A 21,346-nucleotide genomic window follows, 5' to 3' on the forward strand; every position below is an offset into this window, starting at 1 on the left:
CGAAGGTCGCACCGGTCGTTCAGGGTGGTGCGAGCCGCGTTTTCGGCGGCGGTGCGCGCGATGGGCCGTCGAGTGGCGAGGGAACACTCGGACACGGAGTTGTTCAAGTGGGTGCCTGACATCACAAGCATTCCCCGTAGCTTCCCGCCGCCTTGGCGGTTGGCGTGCCTGATAACCGCCCACTAGAGTCACTGGAAAAAATTTCAGAGTACCGCAAAGGTCGAGATTTGTCTGGCAACACTGAGCGGCCACCGCCATATACCTTCCAAGCCGACGGCGTTGCGGGAAGGCCGCCGTGTTGGAAGAGCTTGATATTCGGTGACACGTCGGGTTGAGTGTTTACTGAAGCACAAATACTTTGTGCCCGGAAATAATGGTTGCTAAGAACGAAAATAAAATGTTATGTTGTGCGAAGTAATGCAGCCGGTGGTTGTTTTACACGCCGATCGTGTTTCTTGCTGGAACTGTGCTACGATTGTGGGCAGCGGCTTAGCGCTGCTATCGGGAGCTTATGCACGCACTTTTTTTCCCTTCCGCGGAGCGAGCTACGAAGGTAACATTTCGCCACTTCCAGCCGGAATGAGGCAAGCTTGTGCTTTTGGGCATGAACATCGTGGACCGCCGTCGGCTTCTATTGAATGTTTCCAAGCAGGACGAAACTAACACCGGACAATGTCACAGGCACGAACATTCATTGTATAATTCCACAAGCTAAATCGGATACATCTAATTAAGTTTGTAAACGGATACCGCGCGTTCTCGATTCTGCAGGGCGACTTTGTCCGCCGTATACGCACGACACACTGCGACTGCCATGTGCGCACCGGTGTTTGGCCGTGATAGTAAGACGATCTGTGCACAGCAGGCGTAAAAACCAACTTCGATGACCATTTTGCGCACTAAATCTTGGTGAAGGCCAATATGAGCCATTTGCGTGATTACAGCAACGTACATGTACTTCTGTATACTGGTAATGAGCGAGAGTTTGCTACATTGCGATTTATGAACGCGGCTGTCTAGTGCGTTCATGAGCAACTACTCTTCTCAACTTATTTATGACTGTTTTCTTATACTGCCAAGATTTGCTGCCTGTGTAAAAAAAAAAAAAAAAAAAAGCAGGGACGCCGGCTGGTGACGCAGCACTTTTTTTTCTAAGCTATACAGGCGATGTATAAAATTCTTGTGCTTTTAGAGCGGTTTATGTAACATGCATAGTGACAGAGTGAAACTAAAGCTACTGGGTGTTCTGTTGTTTTGTATTTCTTGTTATGCATCAAGCACAACATTATTTGTGTATGCACAGTAGCGTTTCAACATAATATGTATGCTGACTTCAGTTCATTGCATGTGCTCGGCTTACAAGCTCAAAATTTGCAGCATGTGTTGTGAATATCACCTGGCCATTGGTTTCAAGCTCGAAATGCGTATGTATATATGAGCAAAGGATAAGTGGAAAAAAAGGAAGTATCATGGGCCTCGTATTGACCATGTTTTTATTGACTGCGATCTTCACGATCTGAGAAAAACAAGTGCCATATGGGTCGAGTGACTCGAGGCGAGAGCGCGCTCACGTGCGCGGAGAAATCATGCAAGTACCTGGTGCACGTGAGGACGCGGAATTCTCGCGCGACAAGTGTGCCTTCGCGTGCCACGAGCACGGAATAACCGCGTGTGTTGAGCAACAAACGCGTACACGTGTACCCGCGTCAAAAGTGCAAGACGCGAACGATCCCTGCAATGAACTCCTATTTTCGTAGCATCGCTAACACCGCGTGCACTTCGCTTAAATATCTCATAAGACAGTGCCGAAAAGCACAAGCAAGGTGTACGTATACCTCGCACACGCGGGTGTTTTTTGTAGGCTTGAAGTTCTCCCGGCCGATTCTGTCTAACCACGCAGAACGACGCTCTCGGCCATTTTTCCTGGTCGGAATCTAGAAAAAAGTCTTTCCAGACTCAGTTCCGTTGCTGCATCCGAAGGCGCAGCAGCCAGGCAGGATTTCCTTGCAGTCAAATGCGAGCGCGACAATTAGAAAACACACACACACACACACACACACACACACACACACACACACACACACACACACACACACACACACACACACACACACACACACACACACACACACACACACACACACACACACACACACACACACACACACACACACACACACACACACACACACACACACACACACACACACACACACACACACACACACACACACACACACACACACACACACACACACACACACACACAAAAACGTAGGGAACCTGCGCTGCCTGCGCTCTAACTCAGCCGGCCCGCCCGGCGCTTGGAAGGTATATGGCACCCCAGAGGTCACATGGTACGGTTGGGCCAATGAGCGCGTCGGCGGCGCGGGGAAAACGAATGCGGTACTCTGAAATTTTTTCCAGTGACTCTACCGCCCACGTCGGTTCCCCTACTACTTTCACCGTTTCCGCCTCGCGCCGAACATGCTATGCCCCTGCGGGGCGAAGTACGAGACGCGCAGCATTATTTCGGGAGCTGCGCGCTAACGAAGAGCATCGCCGACAGGATTAGAGCGTCCGGGGGCGCGATTACCCACTCCTCCTCAAGAACCAGGCGGCCTGCACACTGCTGCGTAAATGTGGGCTCATCAGTGATCGCATGCCCGACCAAGGCGGGGTCGAGACGGTACCGGACGCGTGGTGAGCCACGCCGGGGCGGGGTGCCGTGCTTCGGATGCGGCGGTTTCCGGGCGGGGGCGGCCGCCAACGAACCTGTTACGTCAGAGTAGGTGGCCGTGGACGCGTGAACACTTTGCGAGCGACGTCGGGGGTCGAGAGAGGTCGGGATCGCGGCGGGCGCTTCTGCTCGCGGGATAGCCACTCATCAAGAACACCATCTGACTCGCACCCATTTCAGCCGCGTTCAGGCCGACCGCGCGCGTTGTGTGGCCGTCTGCCGGGAGGGAGGCGGTGCGTTTCGGCGCAGCGGTTGCGGTGTTGTCCTCTGGACGTCCTGGCTCCTGGCTGGGCGTTGGCCCCTGCCGGCACGGCTGGGACAAGGAGCGACAGTCGCGTGACGACTTTCGCGAACCGTCGAAGTGTGCCCGGTGTGCCGCGGCGTGAGTATGGCAATCGAGGCGACTGCGAAGCTTCTCCTACGGCCGGATCAGCCTCCACGAGTGACACGCGCCCGTCGGCGTGCCGGGCGTGTCCCAGCGCTGCCGCTCGTGCGGTGGAACCAACCAACGGTACGGGAGGGCGCCGGGAGGCATCACCGATGGCCGGACCAGCCTAGACGAGTGACACGCACCCGTCGGCGTGTTGGGCGCGCCCGGCGCTGCCGCTGGTGCGGCGGAACCACCCAACAGCGAGTCTAAGACGCAGGGAGGCGTCCCCGAAGACCGCAGCGGCCCCGCCGAGCGAAGGACATGGAACAACAAGCTGGTGTGGCGACGGCAAGCGCGGACGGCGAGCAAAGACGCCGGGGGCGGTCCCGCCAACCGGCCCATCCTCCGCGTTAGCTTTTCTTCACAAAAATATGCGCTTTGGGTATTAATTAACAACCCCTATTCATTTATTTTCGATTGGCTTTAAACCTGGTCTGCTTTGCAGGGACAAGTTTACCCCCACATTTATTTTTGCCTTTAATTTCAGGAATGGCGGGGAAGTAGTTATCCAGGGCGGTACCACCACCACCTGATAATTCAATAGCGCCAGCACAAGCTGAGGCCAACATATAACGCGGCAACTTCAGTCCTTGATATTTTTCTTGTTTGAAGGCGCAGAGAATAACGCGAGGACGGGTTCCAAAAAGGACTGTTGTATGGCGTTTTCTTAGAGTGCGTGACCGGACGAAGGTGTGAAAAGCGCTGCCGCGTCCAGTTCACCGTATATGGCTAACTAGAGACCAACAGAAATAAAGTTTACTGGGGCCGTCTCTGAGGAGGCGCGGGTAGTCACGCGGCGCGATAGCGCTCCCGGACGCGCGAATCCGCTCCACAATAGAGGCCGTTAACGCGCAGCTCGTGAAAAAATGCCGCGCGTCCCGGCAGGTCGCCCCGCAGGGGCAGCGCATGTCCTGCGATATGCGGAAGCGGTGAAAATAATATGGAAATCTGCCGTGGGCGGTAATGAGACACGCCAACCGCCGAGACGGCGGGAAGTCACGCGGTATGTGTGTTATGTCCGGCACCCACTTATACAACTCGGTGTCGGAGTGCTCCCCGCGCCACTCCACGGCCCAGCGCGCTCGCACTGCAGCCGAGAACGCGGCTCTCACGACCCTGAAGGACCGGTGCGACCTTCGGTCCACTCCCGAGGTCGCCGCAGAGCTCGCCGCAATGTCCGCGAGCTCATTGCCAAAAACGCCCCGATGGGCGGGCACGTGGAAAAGGGATATGGCGCCCCGCCTCTGTAGCCGGTACAGCGCGCTCTTAATGCTCGTGATTCGCGTGTCCCTGGTTGTTACGTGGCACAGCGCGGCGAGCAGCGACAGGTTGTCCGCGTATATATGCGCCGGAGGCACCCACGCGTGTGTTTTTAGGTAATTCAGTGCCTCGATCAGCGCAACCACCTCGGCGCAGTATGCGCTCGAGGCGACCGTGAGGCGATATTTGCGCACGGCGACGATCGAGCCCCGCGGCTTCAAGACCACCACCGCCGCGCCCGCGGACCTCGACGTGTGGGAGCCGTCGGTGTACACATGCGTGCCTGGTACGGACGACCACGCGCGAGCCGCTGAGACGTCAAGCCGCTCGAAGGGGAACCCTCGCGCCTCCGACGGGTGGGCGCCCCAGGCATCATGCGGATACGTCTCGTCCGGCGCGAAGGCGTGCGCGCCGAACGTGACCGTTCGTCGCATGCGGAACAGTTCGAACTCCGCATTGAGTCTATCGAGCTCCAGCCCGATGCGCGGCTGGTTCGCGAGCACCTGCAGCGCGGCCGTGCGTGTCGTGCGATACGCGCCCGTGATCGCCAGCAGCATAGTGCGCTGTACCGTGATCATGCGGGCCTTGAGCCTACAGTCAGATGACGGCGACCACCATATGGGGGACGCGTATGCCACCGCCGGCAGGAGTACCTGTCTGTACAGGCGGCGCCGCATGGTGGAGTCTACGGTCGTGTGCATTCTCATGAACGTCAGAGACTTGATGGCAAGCGTCTCTGCCTTCCGCTGCAGGTGCTCCGCGTGTTCGAAGAAAGACAGGCGCCTGTCAAGCCCAGGAGCTTGACAGACGAACGAAACGGGAGCCCCCTCTCACTGCCCTTCAGCCGGATGGTCGGGTGACTCTTCTCCATTCCCACTTTCCCGAAGGAAAAGAGGACGCAGAAGGTCTTGTCGTTGTTAAGGGCGAGTTTACAATCAGCCGTCCACGCCTCAATGCGACGCATCGCCTCCGCCGCGGCCTCCCTCACTCGCGCCCTTTCTTTCCCGGCACGAGTACTATCGTGTCATCGGCGTATGCCTGCACCCCGGCCGGCATTGGCAACCGAAGCAGCCCGTCCACCACCACGTTCAACAGGAGCGGGGAGATGGGCGACCCCTGTGGACTGCCAAGCGACGCCTCCGCCGAGACCGAACCGGCGCGCGACGCGTATTCGACAGTGCGGCCCTCGAGGAAGGAACCGAGCAGGCCGACCAAGTTAGCCGGGCAGCCGCGGTCCCTAAAATACTTGATGACAAGAGGGTGCCATACACTGTCAAACGCGCCCCGGAAATCGAGCGATATTAACACGACGGGCGTGCGTTCGTCTTTGTGGCGCTTGATGAAATCGCACAGCGCGTGCAGTGCCATCACCGCGCACCTGCCGTGGGTAAAGCCAAACTGGTGGGGATGCGTGTGACCACGCGAGGAGGCGAATAAAGTCGGCCGTGCAACAGTCGTTCAAGCACCTTCCCCAGGATAGAGGTCATGCAGATCGGTCGGTACGAGCTCGGTGAATCCACCGGCTTGCCGGGCTTTTGGATAAAGACCAACCTGCCCTTCCTCCAAGTCCTGGTGAAGTACCCCAGCCGCAGTGCCGCATTCGTCAACATGCACGCGAATCTTGGGTGCGCGGCGAATAATTCACTAACGACCTCGGTCGTGAGACCGTCCGGTCCAGAAGCCGAGCAGCGCGGCAATCTACTCAACACCGCCTGTATTTCGCCCTGCGAAAACGGCCTCTCCCTCTCGGCCGTGACGTATGGCCGACCGACCGCCGCACGGATCTCGGCGTGCTCGGGCGCGTCCGTCTCGGGCCTGTCGCGCGCGAAAAGATGTTGCAGCAACAGCGATGCCGACTCGAGGACGCTCGCCGTCCGGCCGCCATCCTGCCTCGTCAGCGGAGGCAGCATGACATGTGACCGGGCGGCCCCAAAAGCCAAACGGAAGGGGGCTTGAAAAAGCCACCGCCGGCTGCGCTGGTTGCAGACCTGCTTGTCCGCCTGCTCCTTGACGCTCGCCACGTCCCGGCGGTATGCCGCCAGAGCCCGGCTATACTAGCTGCGAAATATGGCCCGCAGCTCGTCGCAGCGACACCTTTGAAAACGGCGCCGCATCGCGTGCACCGCCTTGCGTCGGCCGTCCAGTTCGGGCGTCCACCAAGACTTGCCGCCCGCGTCCCTCCTCTCGCGCGCCGGACGAAGCTGCTTATCGCGCTCACGATCAATAATCGTGTAGAACTTCCCGAGGACCGCGTCCAGGGCGGCCGGCGAGGCGATGTCCGCCCGCGCTCGCGAACCATCTTGCGTCGCGAACGGCCTCCAACCATTTACGCCTACCGTAACTGGTGAGGCGCTTGCCCGCCGCGGTCGCGCCGGTGTGGATGGCAATTTCCAAGCGTCGGTGCTCCGACAACGTTTCCTGTTCGGAAACGCGCCACGTGCAGCCGCGCCGCACGAGGGTCGGCGACGCAAGGGTGACGTCGATCCAGCTGTCGACCTATTTGGTGACGTACATCGGGGGCCAGGACGCGTCGTTGAGGACCACCAGGCCCGCAGCCGCAGCGAACTCAATCAGCCGGGTGCCCCTGGCGTCTCCCTCGCGAGGGCCCCACAGGACGCTGTGCGCGTTGAAGTCACCCATGACCAGAATGTCTGGCGTGCGGCTTCCGTCGACGGCGTGAGCGAGGTGTTCGAAGACGTCGTCCATCGTCCTGTGGGGCGGCGCGTAGGCGGCCACGATCGTGATCGCAAACTCGCGCGTCGAGCACTCCACCGCAACCACCAGTCTCGACACGTGTGTCGGGAACACGTCGAAGCCTGGCCGGCGCGTGACGATCGCACACAGCGGGCCGTCGCGTACGCCCGGTAGTGCGGCGGAAGCTTCGGGAGCTGACCCTGCTGCGTGTACGGGTCCATAATCGCCGCCACCTCGCATCCCTCCCGTGCCATATAATCTGTCAGCAGCGCCGTCGCTCGGCGGACGTGGTCTAACGTCAATTGAGCTATCTTGATCGCGCCGCCGGCCCCACCCGCTCCCCTAGGGCCCCGGCACCGCCCCTCCCGCGGCCGCCCGCGCCGCTCTATCGCGGGGGGCCGTAATTGGTGCAGGCCCTGAGGCGTGCCACCCGCTCCATGCGGATGGGGCACTCAGGAAAACCCGCGGGATGGGACGCCTCGAGGCCGGCCTTCCTGCACTCGTTGCAGCAGACCTCCGGCTGCCCCATCTTCACGCGACACGTTACGGCCAGGTGGTTGCCGCAACACTTCATGGACAGGGCTTTCGACGCGTCCGCCTGATGCGGGCACGTCGTCCTGCCGTGTCCATAGGAGGCGCAAAACGTGCACGTGGGCACGTGCAGGTCCTCCGACGCTCGCACCGCCGTCCACCCCACCGAAAGTCGGGGCCGCTTCATAATGCGCGCGAATGCGGGCGGGTCGACCTCTGCGACGTACGCGCAGGTACCGGACCTCTCCCTGTACGTCACACGCACCTTGCACGCGCCAACGTCCAGGTCGAGGCCCGGGTTCCTCTCATTTAAGACTCTTATAAATTCGTCGGGCGCGACGTCCGGGTCGACCCCGCTAAATTTCACGTGTGCGTTTCGCTGTTCTCCTACGCGGACTAATAGCGAGGCTTGCGTGACCGAATTCTCCGCTATCGCCGCCTTCAGATTATCAATCGACTCGCGCGCGTGCGAAAAAACCGTCAGGCCGTACCGTGTGTGTCGCAGCGTGACCTCCTGGATGTTCTTGGCGGCGGGGTCGATGTTTGTCTTCAGCAGTCTCAGGACGTCCCACGCCGGTGTCGTTGTCGGTGCCGTGGGCGTTAGGAAGGCCACGTGCTCGAACATGGGCGCTGTCCGCGCGCCCCCGCCGCCCGCCGCTCGCCTGCGCCGCGGGCGGCGCCCTCAGCGCCGCGGCGTAGCTCACGGCGCCCGCCGCCGCGGTCGGAACTCCGGGGCCCGAGCTGGCAGCCGCCGAGGACGCGCCGGGATCGCGTCCCGCACTCCCGGGACCGGGTGCCAGGACGATGGAACCCTCGAGGCGCCCCTCGGCGACTATGGCCCGTCGCTGCAACGCCGCGGCCTCCCGGCGCTCCTCGACCAGCTCGCCACGCAGGGCGACGGCCGCGCCCCGCTCCGTCGCCGCGTCCGACCGCAGTTCCGAACACAGTGCGACGATTTCGTAAATCCGGGTCGTTATGAAGTTCCGCGCGGCGACGGGCACCTTGTTGGCCGCGTTCGAACAGAACAGGTAGATTTCCTTCTCGATCTCACACAGGCGAGCCTGCGCCCGCCCGCCGGGGTCCCCCGCGAGCGCGGGAGACGCCACCGCGGTCGCCTGGGAGACCGAGGACATCAGGTCATCGTCGTCGCCCGCCGCCGCCCATTCGGTCCGGTCCGTGGCCTCCTCCTGCAACGCTATTGCCGCGAGGATGTCGTCGCCGTCCTCGGAAAAGTCCGACTTCGGCGACGCACCCGCGCTGGCAGTCTTCACGGGGACGACGAGACCCTGTGGTCTCTGCGGGTGTTTGGCATGGCCGGCTTAAGAGGTATGAGCCATGGCCATCTTGGCCCAGCTGGCTGGTCGAGAAAGAAATGCTCAATAAATGAAAATAAAGCCCTTTTGCGCCCTGTTCTTGCGTCGAATGAGTGCCCTGTACGTTTAAAAGCAACCCCCAACTAAAATTTGGAACGATCGGATAAAAATACCTAACTTTTCTTGAAAAATCGAGGAGCCCGATGCAGCCAGCCAGCCAAGCACTTGCACGAGCGCGCGTGCAAGTGCTTGGCTGGCCGGCTGCATCGGGCTCCTGCATTTCTCCTTAAAAACCAAGTATTTCTCATTTGGCTTCCATAAATTTTAGCTGGAGTTGCTTTTAAACGCGTAGGAATCAGATTCGACGCAAAAACCGGGGCTAAAAGGTGTTTTTTTTTTGCAATTTCACGCGATTTCCTTGCCGCAGGCTATTGGGCCCAATATGGCGTGGGCTCATATCCTCTGAGCCCCGGCCATGCCGAGTACGCGCAAGGGAAAAAACGCGTCGCCGTCCCGCTCCCTCCCGCGGCCCCCGGCCGCCGGGGAGTCGCCCCGCTCGCGGGGATCCAACTTTTCGTAGGACGGCGACGCGGTTATTGCGCGCTTTTGCGATCTCGTCGACCAGCTCCCGGTTGCAGAGGAAGAGAGCCGGCTGGCGGTGGCGAGGAAGAGGAAGCCCTGTCCTCCGTTTCAGAGGGCACGGCCGTGGCGGCGGCGCTTCCCGGCGACCTCGGGACCAAGACGCAGGGGCGGCTGCAGGAGATCGTGAGTGAGGCCCTCGCGTACTGCAACCTGCCGGCCAACCGCGTCTCCGTGGAGGCGCGCACCTTCTTTATGACGAGGCTTTTCGAGATGGCCGGCCTATGCTCCGAATTGAGAACGGAGGTGGCCACGGAGCGCGGCGCGGCCTTCGCGTTGCACGGCCAGCTTATCGAGGCGCGTCGCGGGGCCGCCGAGTTGCAGAGACGCCTGGCAGTCATCGAGGCCGGGCTGGGCGGTCCTGCCGCGCCTGCGGGCGCGGTCGCCGTGCCCCCGGGCGCCGGCGGCCCGGTGGGCGTGCCCGCGGGCCGCATGGATTACGCGGCCGCGCTGAGGGTGGGCCTTGCGCCCTCTGCCGGCGCGTACCGCGCCGGACCCGGTGGTGCTGAGGCGGCGGGCGCCGGGGCGGCGGGGCCCGGCACTCAGCACAAGCACGTCACCTTTTTGACGCCGGTGGCGACGACCCAGACACCGGCTCGAGACGTGCTTCGGCTTCTAAAAACCAACGTGGACCCGACTGCCCAAGACAGCAGGGACGTCACCTTGCGTCACACAAGGTACGGGCTGACCATGTCACGGGCAGTGTCACGAGCCGGCTCGTGACACTGCCATTCCGCTGGCTGCATCGCTCCTCGGAAATCCCGCTGAAAGGTCGGTTCCTTCGCTTCTTTTTGCCGTTTTCGCTATTCAGGCACTGCTTAAAGGCCTCGTGCCTTCGCTAGGCACGACAGCTGGGCGAGAGAGCCCTTTATTTCGGTTTTTTCGCCCTTCGTAGCGGCTAGCGGATCGGGCCCTTCGGATCATGGCTCATACCCACTAGCGGGGTATGGCTGATACGAAGGTGCCTGCCGCGGGCAATGGCAGTAATGCATCCTCTACAGGAGACTCCACACGATCGGATGGTTCTGTCTTTGACGTTGACGGCGATCACTTAATCGCAGATATCCAAATGAGCTCGCAGGAAGCAGGCGCTCCTGCGGCAGTGGGGCGCGGTCCTGCAGCTGGATCTGATGGGTCGCTCGGCGCGGCGGCGCCTGGTTCGGAGCGTGGCTCCGTCGATGCTGCGCTCACTGCTGCCTACCACTGCGCGGTGGGCTTCCAGCAGGAAATTACAGACGTCCTGTTCAACAGTAATTGCAAGGTGACCAACTGGCACAGGTCGCAAATCCTGGGGCTGCTGAGGCAGCTGATGCAGGAATGTGCTGGTGTGAGAGCGGTGGCGGCGCGGCAGTGTGGCCGCGCTGATGAGCTCGGCGACCTGTTGGGACGTATGCGCGGTGCCGGCCCGGTGCTACGCCAGGAGGCAGCCTCCTTGGTGCCTCCGGGGTTGACTTATGCGGCCGTTGCTCGGACCGGGGTGCCGCCTAGTACCATGACGCCAGCTGCCGGTGCTTCAGGCCTCGTCCATGCGGGGCTGGCGCCTGCTCAGGCGATCGCTTCTGCACTGGCTCCTTCGCAGGCTCCGGCGCCCAAACGTGAGCATGCTCACATAATGTTTTTAACCCCGCTGGTTCCATCGCCTACTGCTGCGCAGGACGTATTCCGTCTCCTTAAGAGCAACATTGACCCTATCCAGGCGAAGTTAACTGATTTAACGCTCCGTCGAACACCTCGCGGTGTCACGGTTTTATCAGACGACCTTGATACCATGCAACGTCTACAACAGGCTATCGAAAGTAACATCACAACCAAGATAGCTATGTCTGTTCGCCTGATAAATCGTCGTAAACCACAGGTCAAACTTACGGGGGTCGACCCTGACATTCCGGCTCATGCGCTCATTGATCAGATCAACCTGCGCAACACAGAACTGAAGCTTGACCCTTCGTCATGTGAGGTGCGCGTCTCGTTCCGGGAGCGTTCGGGAAATTTCTCCCACGTAATTGCAGTCGATCCTCCGACGTTTCGGACGCTTGTGAGCCGCGGGCGTGTCACTGTGGGGTGGACCTCAGCGACCGTGGTGGAAGACCTCCACGTGCCTACGTGCACTTTTTGCTCCACTTATGGTCACCCCCGGCGCGCGTGTCCCATACGTTCACAGCCTGAGCGCGCGGTGTGCACGCGCTGCACGGGGCCGCACCTCGGCGAGCGGTGCACCGTTCGCTTGGGGGATGCGGCCGTCTGCTGCAGCGAGTGCAAGCGTGGAGGAAGACCGAGCGCTCACCCTACAGGCTCTCAGGCCTGCCCGCTTCTTCAGGACAAGATAGCCCGTTTGCGGGCTCGTACCGACTATGGCTGAGCGCGCTATATCCATCTTTGCGTCACTGCTTGGCGGTCCCCTGTCGCTCGCACTCGCCTACGGCGTTTGCTGCTGTGCGCCCTCTTCGAGCGTGCGGCCTTCGGCGTCGCGGGCTGGCGTGGGATCGCCATGTGGCTTTCGACTACCTTCTTCGTTTTTTGCTTTGCTTTTCATTCTCCATATTCACTGTTTTTTGGGAGCCTCTTTATCTTATCCTTTTTTCCTGTTCGCCATGTGTCCGCTTGCGCGGGTGATTGCGGAGATGGGCGGGGACCTGTTGTGTGTTTGGCGTCCGCCTCTGAATTGTGCCATTGGGAAACCATGTCCTGGAGTCTTCGGCGTGCGCAGGCCTCTGGTTGCACGCACGCTTTGCGGTTTGCACTTACCGTATCTCAGACCTTCGTTCCGTCTAGCTGCACTGGGGCTGTTGCTCCGCAATACTTTTATTGAACATGGCTGATTTGCAGCCATTCAAATTCATCCAGGCTAACCTTGCCAGCAGCTGCGACGCCACCAAGTTATTAATTCACCGCATGCTCGAGCATGACGTCACGTTTGCTTTGATCTCGGATCCTCACACGCACGGCAACAGAGTAACCAATGTGTCCCGCACTCTCTACACTTTTCATGCCAACGACCATCCCCGTGTGGTCCTGCTGGCACGCGATTCGCGACTCCAGTTTTTCCCAATCTACGTATCACAACTGGTTGTGGCTATACACTGCGAGGGTGTGGGAGTTTCTTTTATCGTCGTTGCTGTATATGCGCCGCCTCATCGTCCCCTTGAGCCCGTACTAGATGAACTAAACCAAATATTCGTGAAATATCAATCCTACAGTTTTGTCTTGGGTGGCGATTTCAATGCGAAGCACGCGTTATGGGGACCCGTCGCAGGAGATGAGCGCGGCGCGCAACTTGCTCAATTTGCGTGCGCGAACCACCTGCACATTCTAAATCTTCCCGACTCACTCCCGACGCCCTATGCCCGTTCCTGGATAGACGTGACCTTGGCGTCTGTCTCGCTAGTGGGCGGTGGGTACAGCTGGTCCGTCTTGGACACGGACACATTATCTGACCACCGCTACATTGAGTTCACGTTCAGCGCTGCCGCGTGTGCGCCTGAGAAGCGCCTCACTAACTATGCTCGGGCGCAGATCTTGGAGCTTCTTAGCCGCGAGTCTTGGTTCCATCGCATATGTGGCTACCGCTTTTCGTCGGCTTGGGCGCTCGATGCCGCGATTGAGCGTTTTTATAGCACATACGCCACCTTATGCCAGCGGTACGCGCGCAGGCCACGGCCACATAGTGGGGGTGCCAAGACGTGGTGGACGCCTCACTTGACTGCCGAACGGTCGCGGGTGCGCGCGATGCGCAGGCGATATCAGCGCGTACGTGACCCTGCCTTGCGCGAGGTGTTTCGTTCACAGTACGCGCAGGCGTTCGCGGCGTATAAGCGCAGCCTTCGTTGCGCAAGGGCTGCCGCCGATCGCGCCCTGTGCTCGGACATCACGTCGCGCACCCTCTTCGGCCGGCCTTTCCAGTCGGCGTTTGCGAAGCTCCGCCCTACAACTTGCATTCCCCTGCTTGAGACCTCGGACGGCGCCCTTACCACCTCTGTCCAGGCGTCAGCTACCCTTTTACTGAGTACGCATGTTGCGGTTGATGATTTCGCAGCGGACAGCGAATCATCATCATCATCATCATCAGCCTAGTTACGCCCACTGCAGGGCAAAGGCCTCTCCCATACTTCTCCAACTACCCCGGTCATGTACTAATTGTGGCCATGTTGTCCCTGCAAACGTCTTAATGTCATCTGCCCACCTAACTTTCTGCCGCCCCCTGCTACGCTTCCCTTCTCTTGGAATCCAGTCCGTAGCTCTTAGTGACCATCGGTTATCTTCCCTCCTCATTACATGTCCGGCCCATGCCCATTTCTTTTTCTTGATTTCAACTAAGGTGTCGTTTACCCGCGTTTGTTGCCTCACCCAATCTGCTCTTTTCTTATCCCTTAACGTTACACCCATCATTCTTCTTTCCATAGCTCGTTGCGTCGTTCTCAATTTCAGCAGAACCCTTTTCGTAAGCCTCCAGGTTTCTGCCCCATATGTGAGTACTGGTAACACACAGCTGTTGTACACTTTCCTTTTGAGGGATAGTGGCAACCTACTGTTCATGATTTGAGAATGCCTGCCAAACGCACCCCAACCCATTCTTATTCTTCTGGTTATTTCAGTCTCATGATCCGGATCCGTGGTCACTACCTGCCCTAAGTAGATGTATTCCCTTACCACTTCCAGTGTTTCGCTACCTATCGTAAACTGCTGTTCTCTTCCGAGACTGTTAAACAGTACTTTAGTTTTCTGCAGATTAATTTTCAGACCCACCCTTCTGCTTTGCCTCTCCAGGTCAGTGAGCATGCATTGCAATTGGTCTCCTGAGTTACTAAGCAAGGCAATATCATCAGCGAATCGCAAGTTGCTAAGGTATTCTCCATCAACTTTTATCCCCAATTCTTCCCACTCCAGGCCTCTGAATACCTCCTGTAAACATGCTGTGAATAGCATTGGAGATATCGTATCTCCCTGTCTGACGCCTTTCTTTATAGGGATTTTGTTGCTTTCTTTGTGGAGGACTACGGTGGCTGTGGAGCCGCTATAGATATCTTCCAGTATTTTTACATATGGCTCATCTACACCCTGATTCCGTAATGCCTCCATGACTGCTGAGGTTTCGACTGAATCAAACGCTTTCTCGTAATCAATGAAAGCTATATATAAGGGTTGGTTATATTCTGCACATTTCTCTATCACTTGATTGATAGTGTGAATATGGTCTATTGTTGAGTAGCCTTTACGGAATCCTGCCTGGTCCTTTGGTTGACAGAAGTCTAAGGTGTTCCTGATTCTATTTGCAATTACCTTAGTAAATAAATACTTTGTAGGCAACGGACAGTAAGCTGATCGGTCTATAATTTTTCAAGTCTTTGGCGTCCCCTTTCTTATGGATTAGGATTATGTTAGCGTTCTTCCAAGATTCCGGTACGCTCGAGGTTATGAGGCATTGCGTATACAGGGTGGCCAGTTTCTCTAGAACAATCTGACCACCATCCTTCAACAAATCTGCTGTTACCTGATCCTCCCCAGCTGCCTTCCCCCTTTGCATAGCTCCTAAGGCTTTCTTTACTTCTTCTGGCATTACCTGTGGGATTTCGAATTCCTCTAGGCTATTCTCTCTTCCACTATCGTCGTGGGTGCCACTGGTACTGTATAAATCTCTATAGAACTCCTCAGCCACTTGAACTATCTCGTCCATATTAGTAACGACATTGCCGTCTTTGTCTCTTAACGCACACATCTGATTCTTGCCTATTCCTAGTTTCTTCTTCACTGTTTTTAGGCTTCCTCCGTTCCTGAGAGCCTGTTCAATTCTATCCATATTATAGTTCCTGATGTCCGCTGTCTTACGCTTGTTGATTAACTTAGAAAGTTCTGCCAGTTCTATTCTAGCTGTAGGATTAGAGGCTTTCATACATTGGCGTTTCTTGATCAGTTCTTTCGTCTCCTGCGATAGCTTACTGGTTTCCTGTCTAACGGCGTTACCACCGACTTCTATTGCGCACTCCTTAATGATGCCCATGAGATTGTCGTTCATTGCTTCAACACTAAGGTCCTCTTCCTGAGTTAAAGCCGAATACCTGTTCTGTAGTTTGATCCGGAATTCCTCTAGTTTCCCTCTTACCGCTAACTCATTGATTGGCTTCTTGTGTACCAGTTTCTTTCGTTCCCTCCTCAAGTCTAGGCTAATTCGAGTTCTTACCATCCTGTGGTCACTGCAGCGTACCTTGCCGAGCACGTCTACATCTTGAATGATGCCAGGGTTCGCGCAGAGTATGAACTCGATTTCATTTCTAGTCTCACCATTCGGGCTCCTCCACGTCCACTTTCGGCTAACCCGCTTGCGGAAAAAGGTATTCATTATACGCATATTATTCTGTTCTGCAAACTCTACTAATAATTCTCCTCTGCTATTCCTAGAGCCTATGCCATATTCCCCCACTGACTTGTCTCCAGCCTGCTTCTTGCCTACCCTGGCATTGAAGTCGCCCATCAGTATAGTGTATTTTGTTTTGACTTTACCCATCGCCGATTCTACGTCTTCATAAAAGCTTTCGACTTCCTGGTCATCATGACTAGATGTAGGAGCGTAGACCTGTACAACCTTCATTTTGTACCTCTTATTAAGTTTCACAACAAGACATGCCACCCTCTCGTTAATGCTATAGAATTCCTGTATGTTACCAGCTATTTCCTTATTAATCAGGAATCCGACTCCTAGTTCTCGTCTCTCCGCTAAGCCCCGGTAGCACAGTACATGCCCGCTTTTTAGCACTGTATATGCTTCTTTTGTCCTCCTAACCTCGCTGAGCCCTATTATATCCCATTTACTACCCTCTAATTCCTCCAATAACACTGCTAGACTCGCCTCACTAGATAGCGTTCTAACGTTAAACGTTGCCAGGTTCAGATTCCAATGGCGGCCTGTCCGGAGCCAGGTATTCTTAGCACCCTCTGCAGCGTCACAGATCTGACCGCCGCCGTGGTCAGTTGCTTCGCGGCTGCTGGGGACTGAGGGCCGGGGTTTGATTGTTGTATTCATATAGGAGGTTGTGGCCAAGTACTGCACCAGGGTGGCCAATCCTGCTCTGGTGAGAGAGTGCGTTACCGGTTCTGGTCACCGGGATCAGGCCGCACTCCAGGCCTGTTTGTGCAATTTTCTCAACACACGTTTTTTTTTTTTTTGTATTTTCCGGTGGAGAATAGCGCGGCACCGGGATTTGAATCACGGTCCTCTTGCACTGGAGACGGATACTCTACCGTCCCCGTAGGAGTTAAATTAAAATTTAATTTATGGGGTTTTACGTGACAAAACCACTTTCTGATTATGCACGCCGTAGTGGAGGACTCCGAAAATTTCGACCACCTGGGGTTCTTTAACGTGCACCTAATTCTAAGTACACGGGTGTTTTCGCATTTCGCCCCCATCGAAATGCGGCCGCCGTGGTCGGGGTCCGATCCCGCGACCTCGTGCTCAGCAGTCTAACACCATAACCACTGAGCAACCACGGTGGGTCCCGCAGGAGTTGTACGCCTCATTTAACCTACAGTGGTGCCCTACTTGGTCAGTCAAGGTGGACCAATCTGAGCTCGGTTATACCGCATGGATGGCACTCGGCTAGAGAACCTCGTATTTATGACCTGCACATGTGAGTGTGAGGCCATACATATTTGAAGATATATATCTTTCTTTTTTTTTTTAGGAGGGTTCCCGTACAGTGATAAAATAAAGGAAAAGACATTAAAAGAAAGAAAATAAAAAGAAAGAAAAAGGGGCGGAAAAAAAAAAGGAGCATAACAGGTGATTTGAACTCGTGACCCTTCGATGTTGCCCGAAAAGATAGCTCAGTCGGTTGGTTCGTCAGGCCCCAGGCTACTGTCAAGCGCCACAGCTCCTGCTCCGAGCCTCACACTTACGTGGAAAGAGACTCAAGTTGTCCGCGGTAGTCGGTAGTAGTTGGAAGGCATACTTTCTAGGAAAAATGGTCGCTCGAGGAGAAGAGTGAACTCGAGCGGCTTTAGAGGCTAGGAAAACTGCCTTAAAGTATTTAGACTTGAGGGAAAGCTTCGTTAACAAACTATAACACGGCAATCAGCACTCGAATACGACGAGAGAAATTACTGAGACGTGGAAAATTGCCTTGAAAAAAAATCTGGTTTGCTAGGCAAATGCTTGTATGTATTGAACCTCTTAAAAGATGAGGGGCGAAATATGCGCTCACCGAGAGGGCATCTTCAGCACGAGACATCCACAAGGCACCTTACAGAGATGTGGAGAGCTTCGCGGCCGGAACGAAGCCTCCCCTCTCCGCCGGCCAAGAGGGGGAAACGCGCTTTCCGATCGCTCAAGGTTGCGCGGACAAAGCATAACTCTAGCGTCTAGGAAAAGCTTAACCAGGTGCGATGGCGGCACGCATAGCGTGGGAAGCTAGCCGCCAGAATAACTATACCAAGGACTGCTGCTGATGAGGGCGAAATACCTTCGTGTAATTATAATAACCCTAATAGGACTACTTTCGAAAAAAAAAAGGAAACGGCCCAGAGGGCTATACTACGAGAGCTATGACTGATAGTTTTCTATATATATATATATATATATATATATATATATATATATATTCATCTCATCTATGGAATCGCATGCGCGCGCTGTTTCTTTGTCTCTGCGTGTAGTACAGTTAAGAGAGCCAGTTTAAGGGCGGAGAAGAAGAAAGAAGAGAAAAGCAAAAACTGCAGCGCCGTGGTTTTAAAGCGCACCCGTGGTAGAGAAACGGAATGCGATATAAGGGTGCGTAGCCATGATACGCACACGACAAACTGCCTTAAAATATTTAGACTTGAGGGAAAGCTTCGTTAGCAAACGATAGCACGGCAATCAGCCCTCGAATATAATTATAACTCTAATAATAATTGTAAATATTCATCTCATCTATGGGATCTAATGCGCGCGCTGTTTCTTTGTCTCTGCGTGTAGTACAGTTAAGAGAGCCAGTTTAAGGGCGGAGAAGAAGAAAGAAGAGAAAAGCAAAAACTGCAGCGCCGTGGTTTTAAAGCGCACCCGTGGTAGAGAAACGGAATGCGATATAAGCGTGCGTAGCCATGATACGCACACGACAAACTGCCTTAAAATATTTAGACTTGAGGGAAAGCTTCGTTAGCAAACGATAGCACGGCAATCAGCACTCGAATATAATTATAACCCTAATACTAATTGTAAATATTCATCTCATCTATGGGATCTAATGCGCGCGCTGTTGCTTTGTCTCTGCGTGTAGTAGTTGAGAGAGCCAGTTTAAGGGCGGAGTAGTTGGAAGGCATACTTTCTAGGAAAAATGGTCGCTCGAGGAGAAGAGTGAACTCGAGCGGCTTTAGAGGCTAGGAAAACTGCCTTAAAATATTTAGACTTGAGGGAAAGCTTCGTTAACAAACTATAACACGGCAATCAGCACTCGAATACGACGAGAGAAATTACTGAGACGTGGAAAATTGCCTTGAAAAAAAATCTGGTTTGCTAGACAAATGCTTGTATGTATTGATCCTCTTAAAAGATGAAGGGTGAAATATACGCTCACCGAGAGGGCATCTTCAGCACGAGACATCCACAAGGCACCTTACAGAGATGTGGAGAGCTTCGCGGCCGGAACGAAGCCTCCCCTCTCCGCCGGTCAAGAGGGGGAAACGCGCTTTCCGATCGCTCAAGGTTGCGCGGACAAAGCATAACTCTAGCGTCTAGGAAAAGCTTAACCAGGTGCGATGGCGGCACGCATAGCGTGGGAAGCTAGCCGCCAGAATAACTATACCAAGGACTGCTGCTGATGAGGGCGAAATACCTTCGTGTAATTATAATAACCCTAATAGGACTACTTTCGAAAAAAAAAAAGGAAACGGCCCAGAGGGCTATACTACGAGAGCTATGACTGATAGTTTTCTATATATATATATATATATATTCATCTCATCTATGGAATCGCATGCGCGCGATGTTTCTTTGTCTCTGCGTGTAGTACAGTTAAGAGAGCCAGTTTAAGGGCGGAGAAGAAGAAAGAAGAGAAAAGCAAAAACTGCAGCGCCGTGGTTTTAAAGCGCACCCGTGGTAGAGAAACGGAATGCGATATAAGCGTGCGTAGCCATGATACGCACACGACAAACTGCCTTAAAATATTTAGACTTGAGGGAAGGCTTCGTTAGCAAACGATAGCACGGCAATCAGCCCTCGAATATAATTATAACTGTAATAATAATTGTAAATATTCATCTCATCTATGGGATCTAATGCGCGCGCTGTTTCTTTGTCTCTGCGTGTAGTACAGTTAAGAGAGCCAGTTTAAGGGCGGAGAAGAAGAAAGAAGAGAAAAGCAAAAACTGCAGCGCCGTGGTTTTAAAGCGCACCCGTGGTAGAGAAACGGAATGCGATATAAGCGTGCGTAGCCATGATACGCACACGACAAACTGCCTTAAAATATTTAGACTTGAGGGAAAGCTTCGTTAGCAAACGATAGCACGGCAATCAGCACTCGAATATAATTATAACTCTAATACTAATTGTAAATATTCATCTCATCTATGGGATCTAATGCGCGCGCTGTTGCTTTGTCTCTGCGTGTAGTAGTTGAGAGAGCCAGTTTAAGGGCGGAGTAGTTGGAAGGCATACTTTCTAGGAAACATGGTCGCTCGAGGAGAAGAGTGAACTCGAGCGGCTTTAGAGGCTAGGAAAACTGCCTTAAAATATTTAGACTTGAGGGAAAGCTTCGTTAACAAACTATAACACGGCAATCAGCACTCGAATACGACGAGAGAAATTACTGAGACGTGGAAAATTGCCTTGAAAAAAAAATCTGGTTTGCTAGACAAATGCTTGTATGTATTGAACCTCTTAAAATATGAGGGGTGAAATATGCGCTCACCGAGAGGGCATCTTCAGCACGAGACATCCACAAGGCACCTTACAGAGATGTGGAGAGCTTCGCGGCCGGAACGAAGCCTCCCCTCTCCGCCGGCCAAGAGGGGGAAACGCGCTTTCCGATCGCTCAAGGTTGCGCGGACAAAGCATAACTCTAGCGTCTAGGAAAAGCTTAACCAGGTGCGATGGCGGCACGCATAGCGTGGGAAGCTAGCCATACCATAGCGAATACCATAGCCGAATTCCCGCGATCACGGGATCTCCTTATCCTGAGGTGCCCAATGATCACCCTTTTACGCTGCCAGAGATTGAGCACTCCCTTCTTCTAGGCAACATGCGCGCGGCGCCGGGGCTAGATGGGCTGACGGGCATGTTTGTACACAATCTCTTTAGGATACATCCTTCCTTCTTTTTCCACATCTTCAACGCCGCTCTCCGACTAGGGCACTTTCCGTCTCACTGGAAGAAAGGCCGCATAATTTTTATTCTTAAGCCTGGCCGCCCCGCCCGTCTTCCGTCATCCTATCGTCCACTCGTAATGAATTCATTATTCGGTAAAATTCTGGAACGTCTTCTTTATTCTCGCCTTTATTATTTTCTTCATTCTTGCAACCTCATTCACGAAAACCAATTTGGTTTCACTCATGCCCGACGTGCACCGCTGGCCCTATACGCCCTCAAGCACCGGCTTAGTGCCCTAAAGGCCGCCAAGACGCCTGCAGTATTGATTTCCTTGGATTTTACAGGCGCCTTTGACAGTGTATGGCATGATGGCGCATTGTTTTTTCTTCGTAAGCACCGTTGCCCGACGAACCTATATCGCCTCCTCCAGTCCTTTCTTACAGATCGGACGGTCCTCCTCCGCT

The 21,346-nt window shown here is 55.1% G+C and overlaps 1 protein-coding gene across 1 annotated transcript; it reads right to left on the reverse strand.

The window, feature by feature from the left end:
* Positions 1-3,674: 3,674 nt before the first annotated feature.
* LOC126519103 (uncharacterized) lies at positions 3,675-5,107 on the reverse strand. The gene is made up of 2 exons (XM_050168716.1): positions 4,200-5,107; positions 3,675-3,699 (listed from the first exon to the last, which is right to left on the reverse strand). Exons 1-2 carry the CDS (start codon positions 5,105-5,107, stop codon positions 3,675-3,677), a joined length of 933 nt encoding a protein of 310 aa, XP_050024673.1.
* Positions 5,108-21,346: the final 16,239 nt, after the last annotated feature.

The sequence above is a fragment of the Dermacentor andersoni genome, chromosome 10 (assembly GCF_023375885.2).
Source record: "Dermacentor andersoni chromosome 10, qqDerAnde1_hic_scaffold, whole genome shotgun sequence".
Lineage (NCBI taxonomy): Eukaryota > Metazoa > Arthropoda > Arachnida > Ixodida > Ixodidae > Dermacentor > Dermacentor andersoni.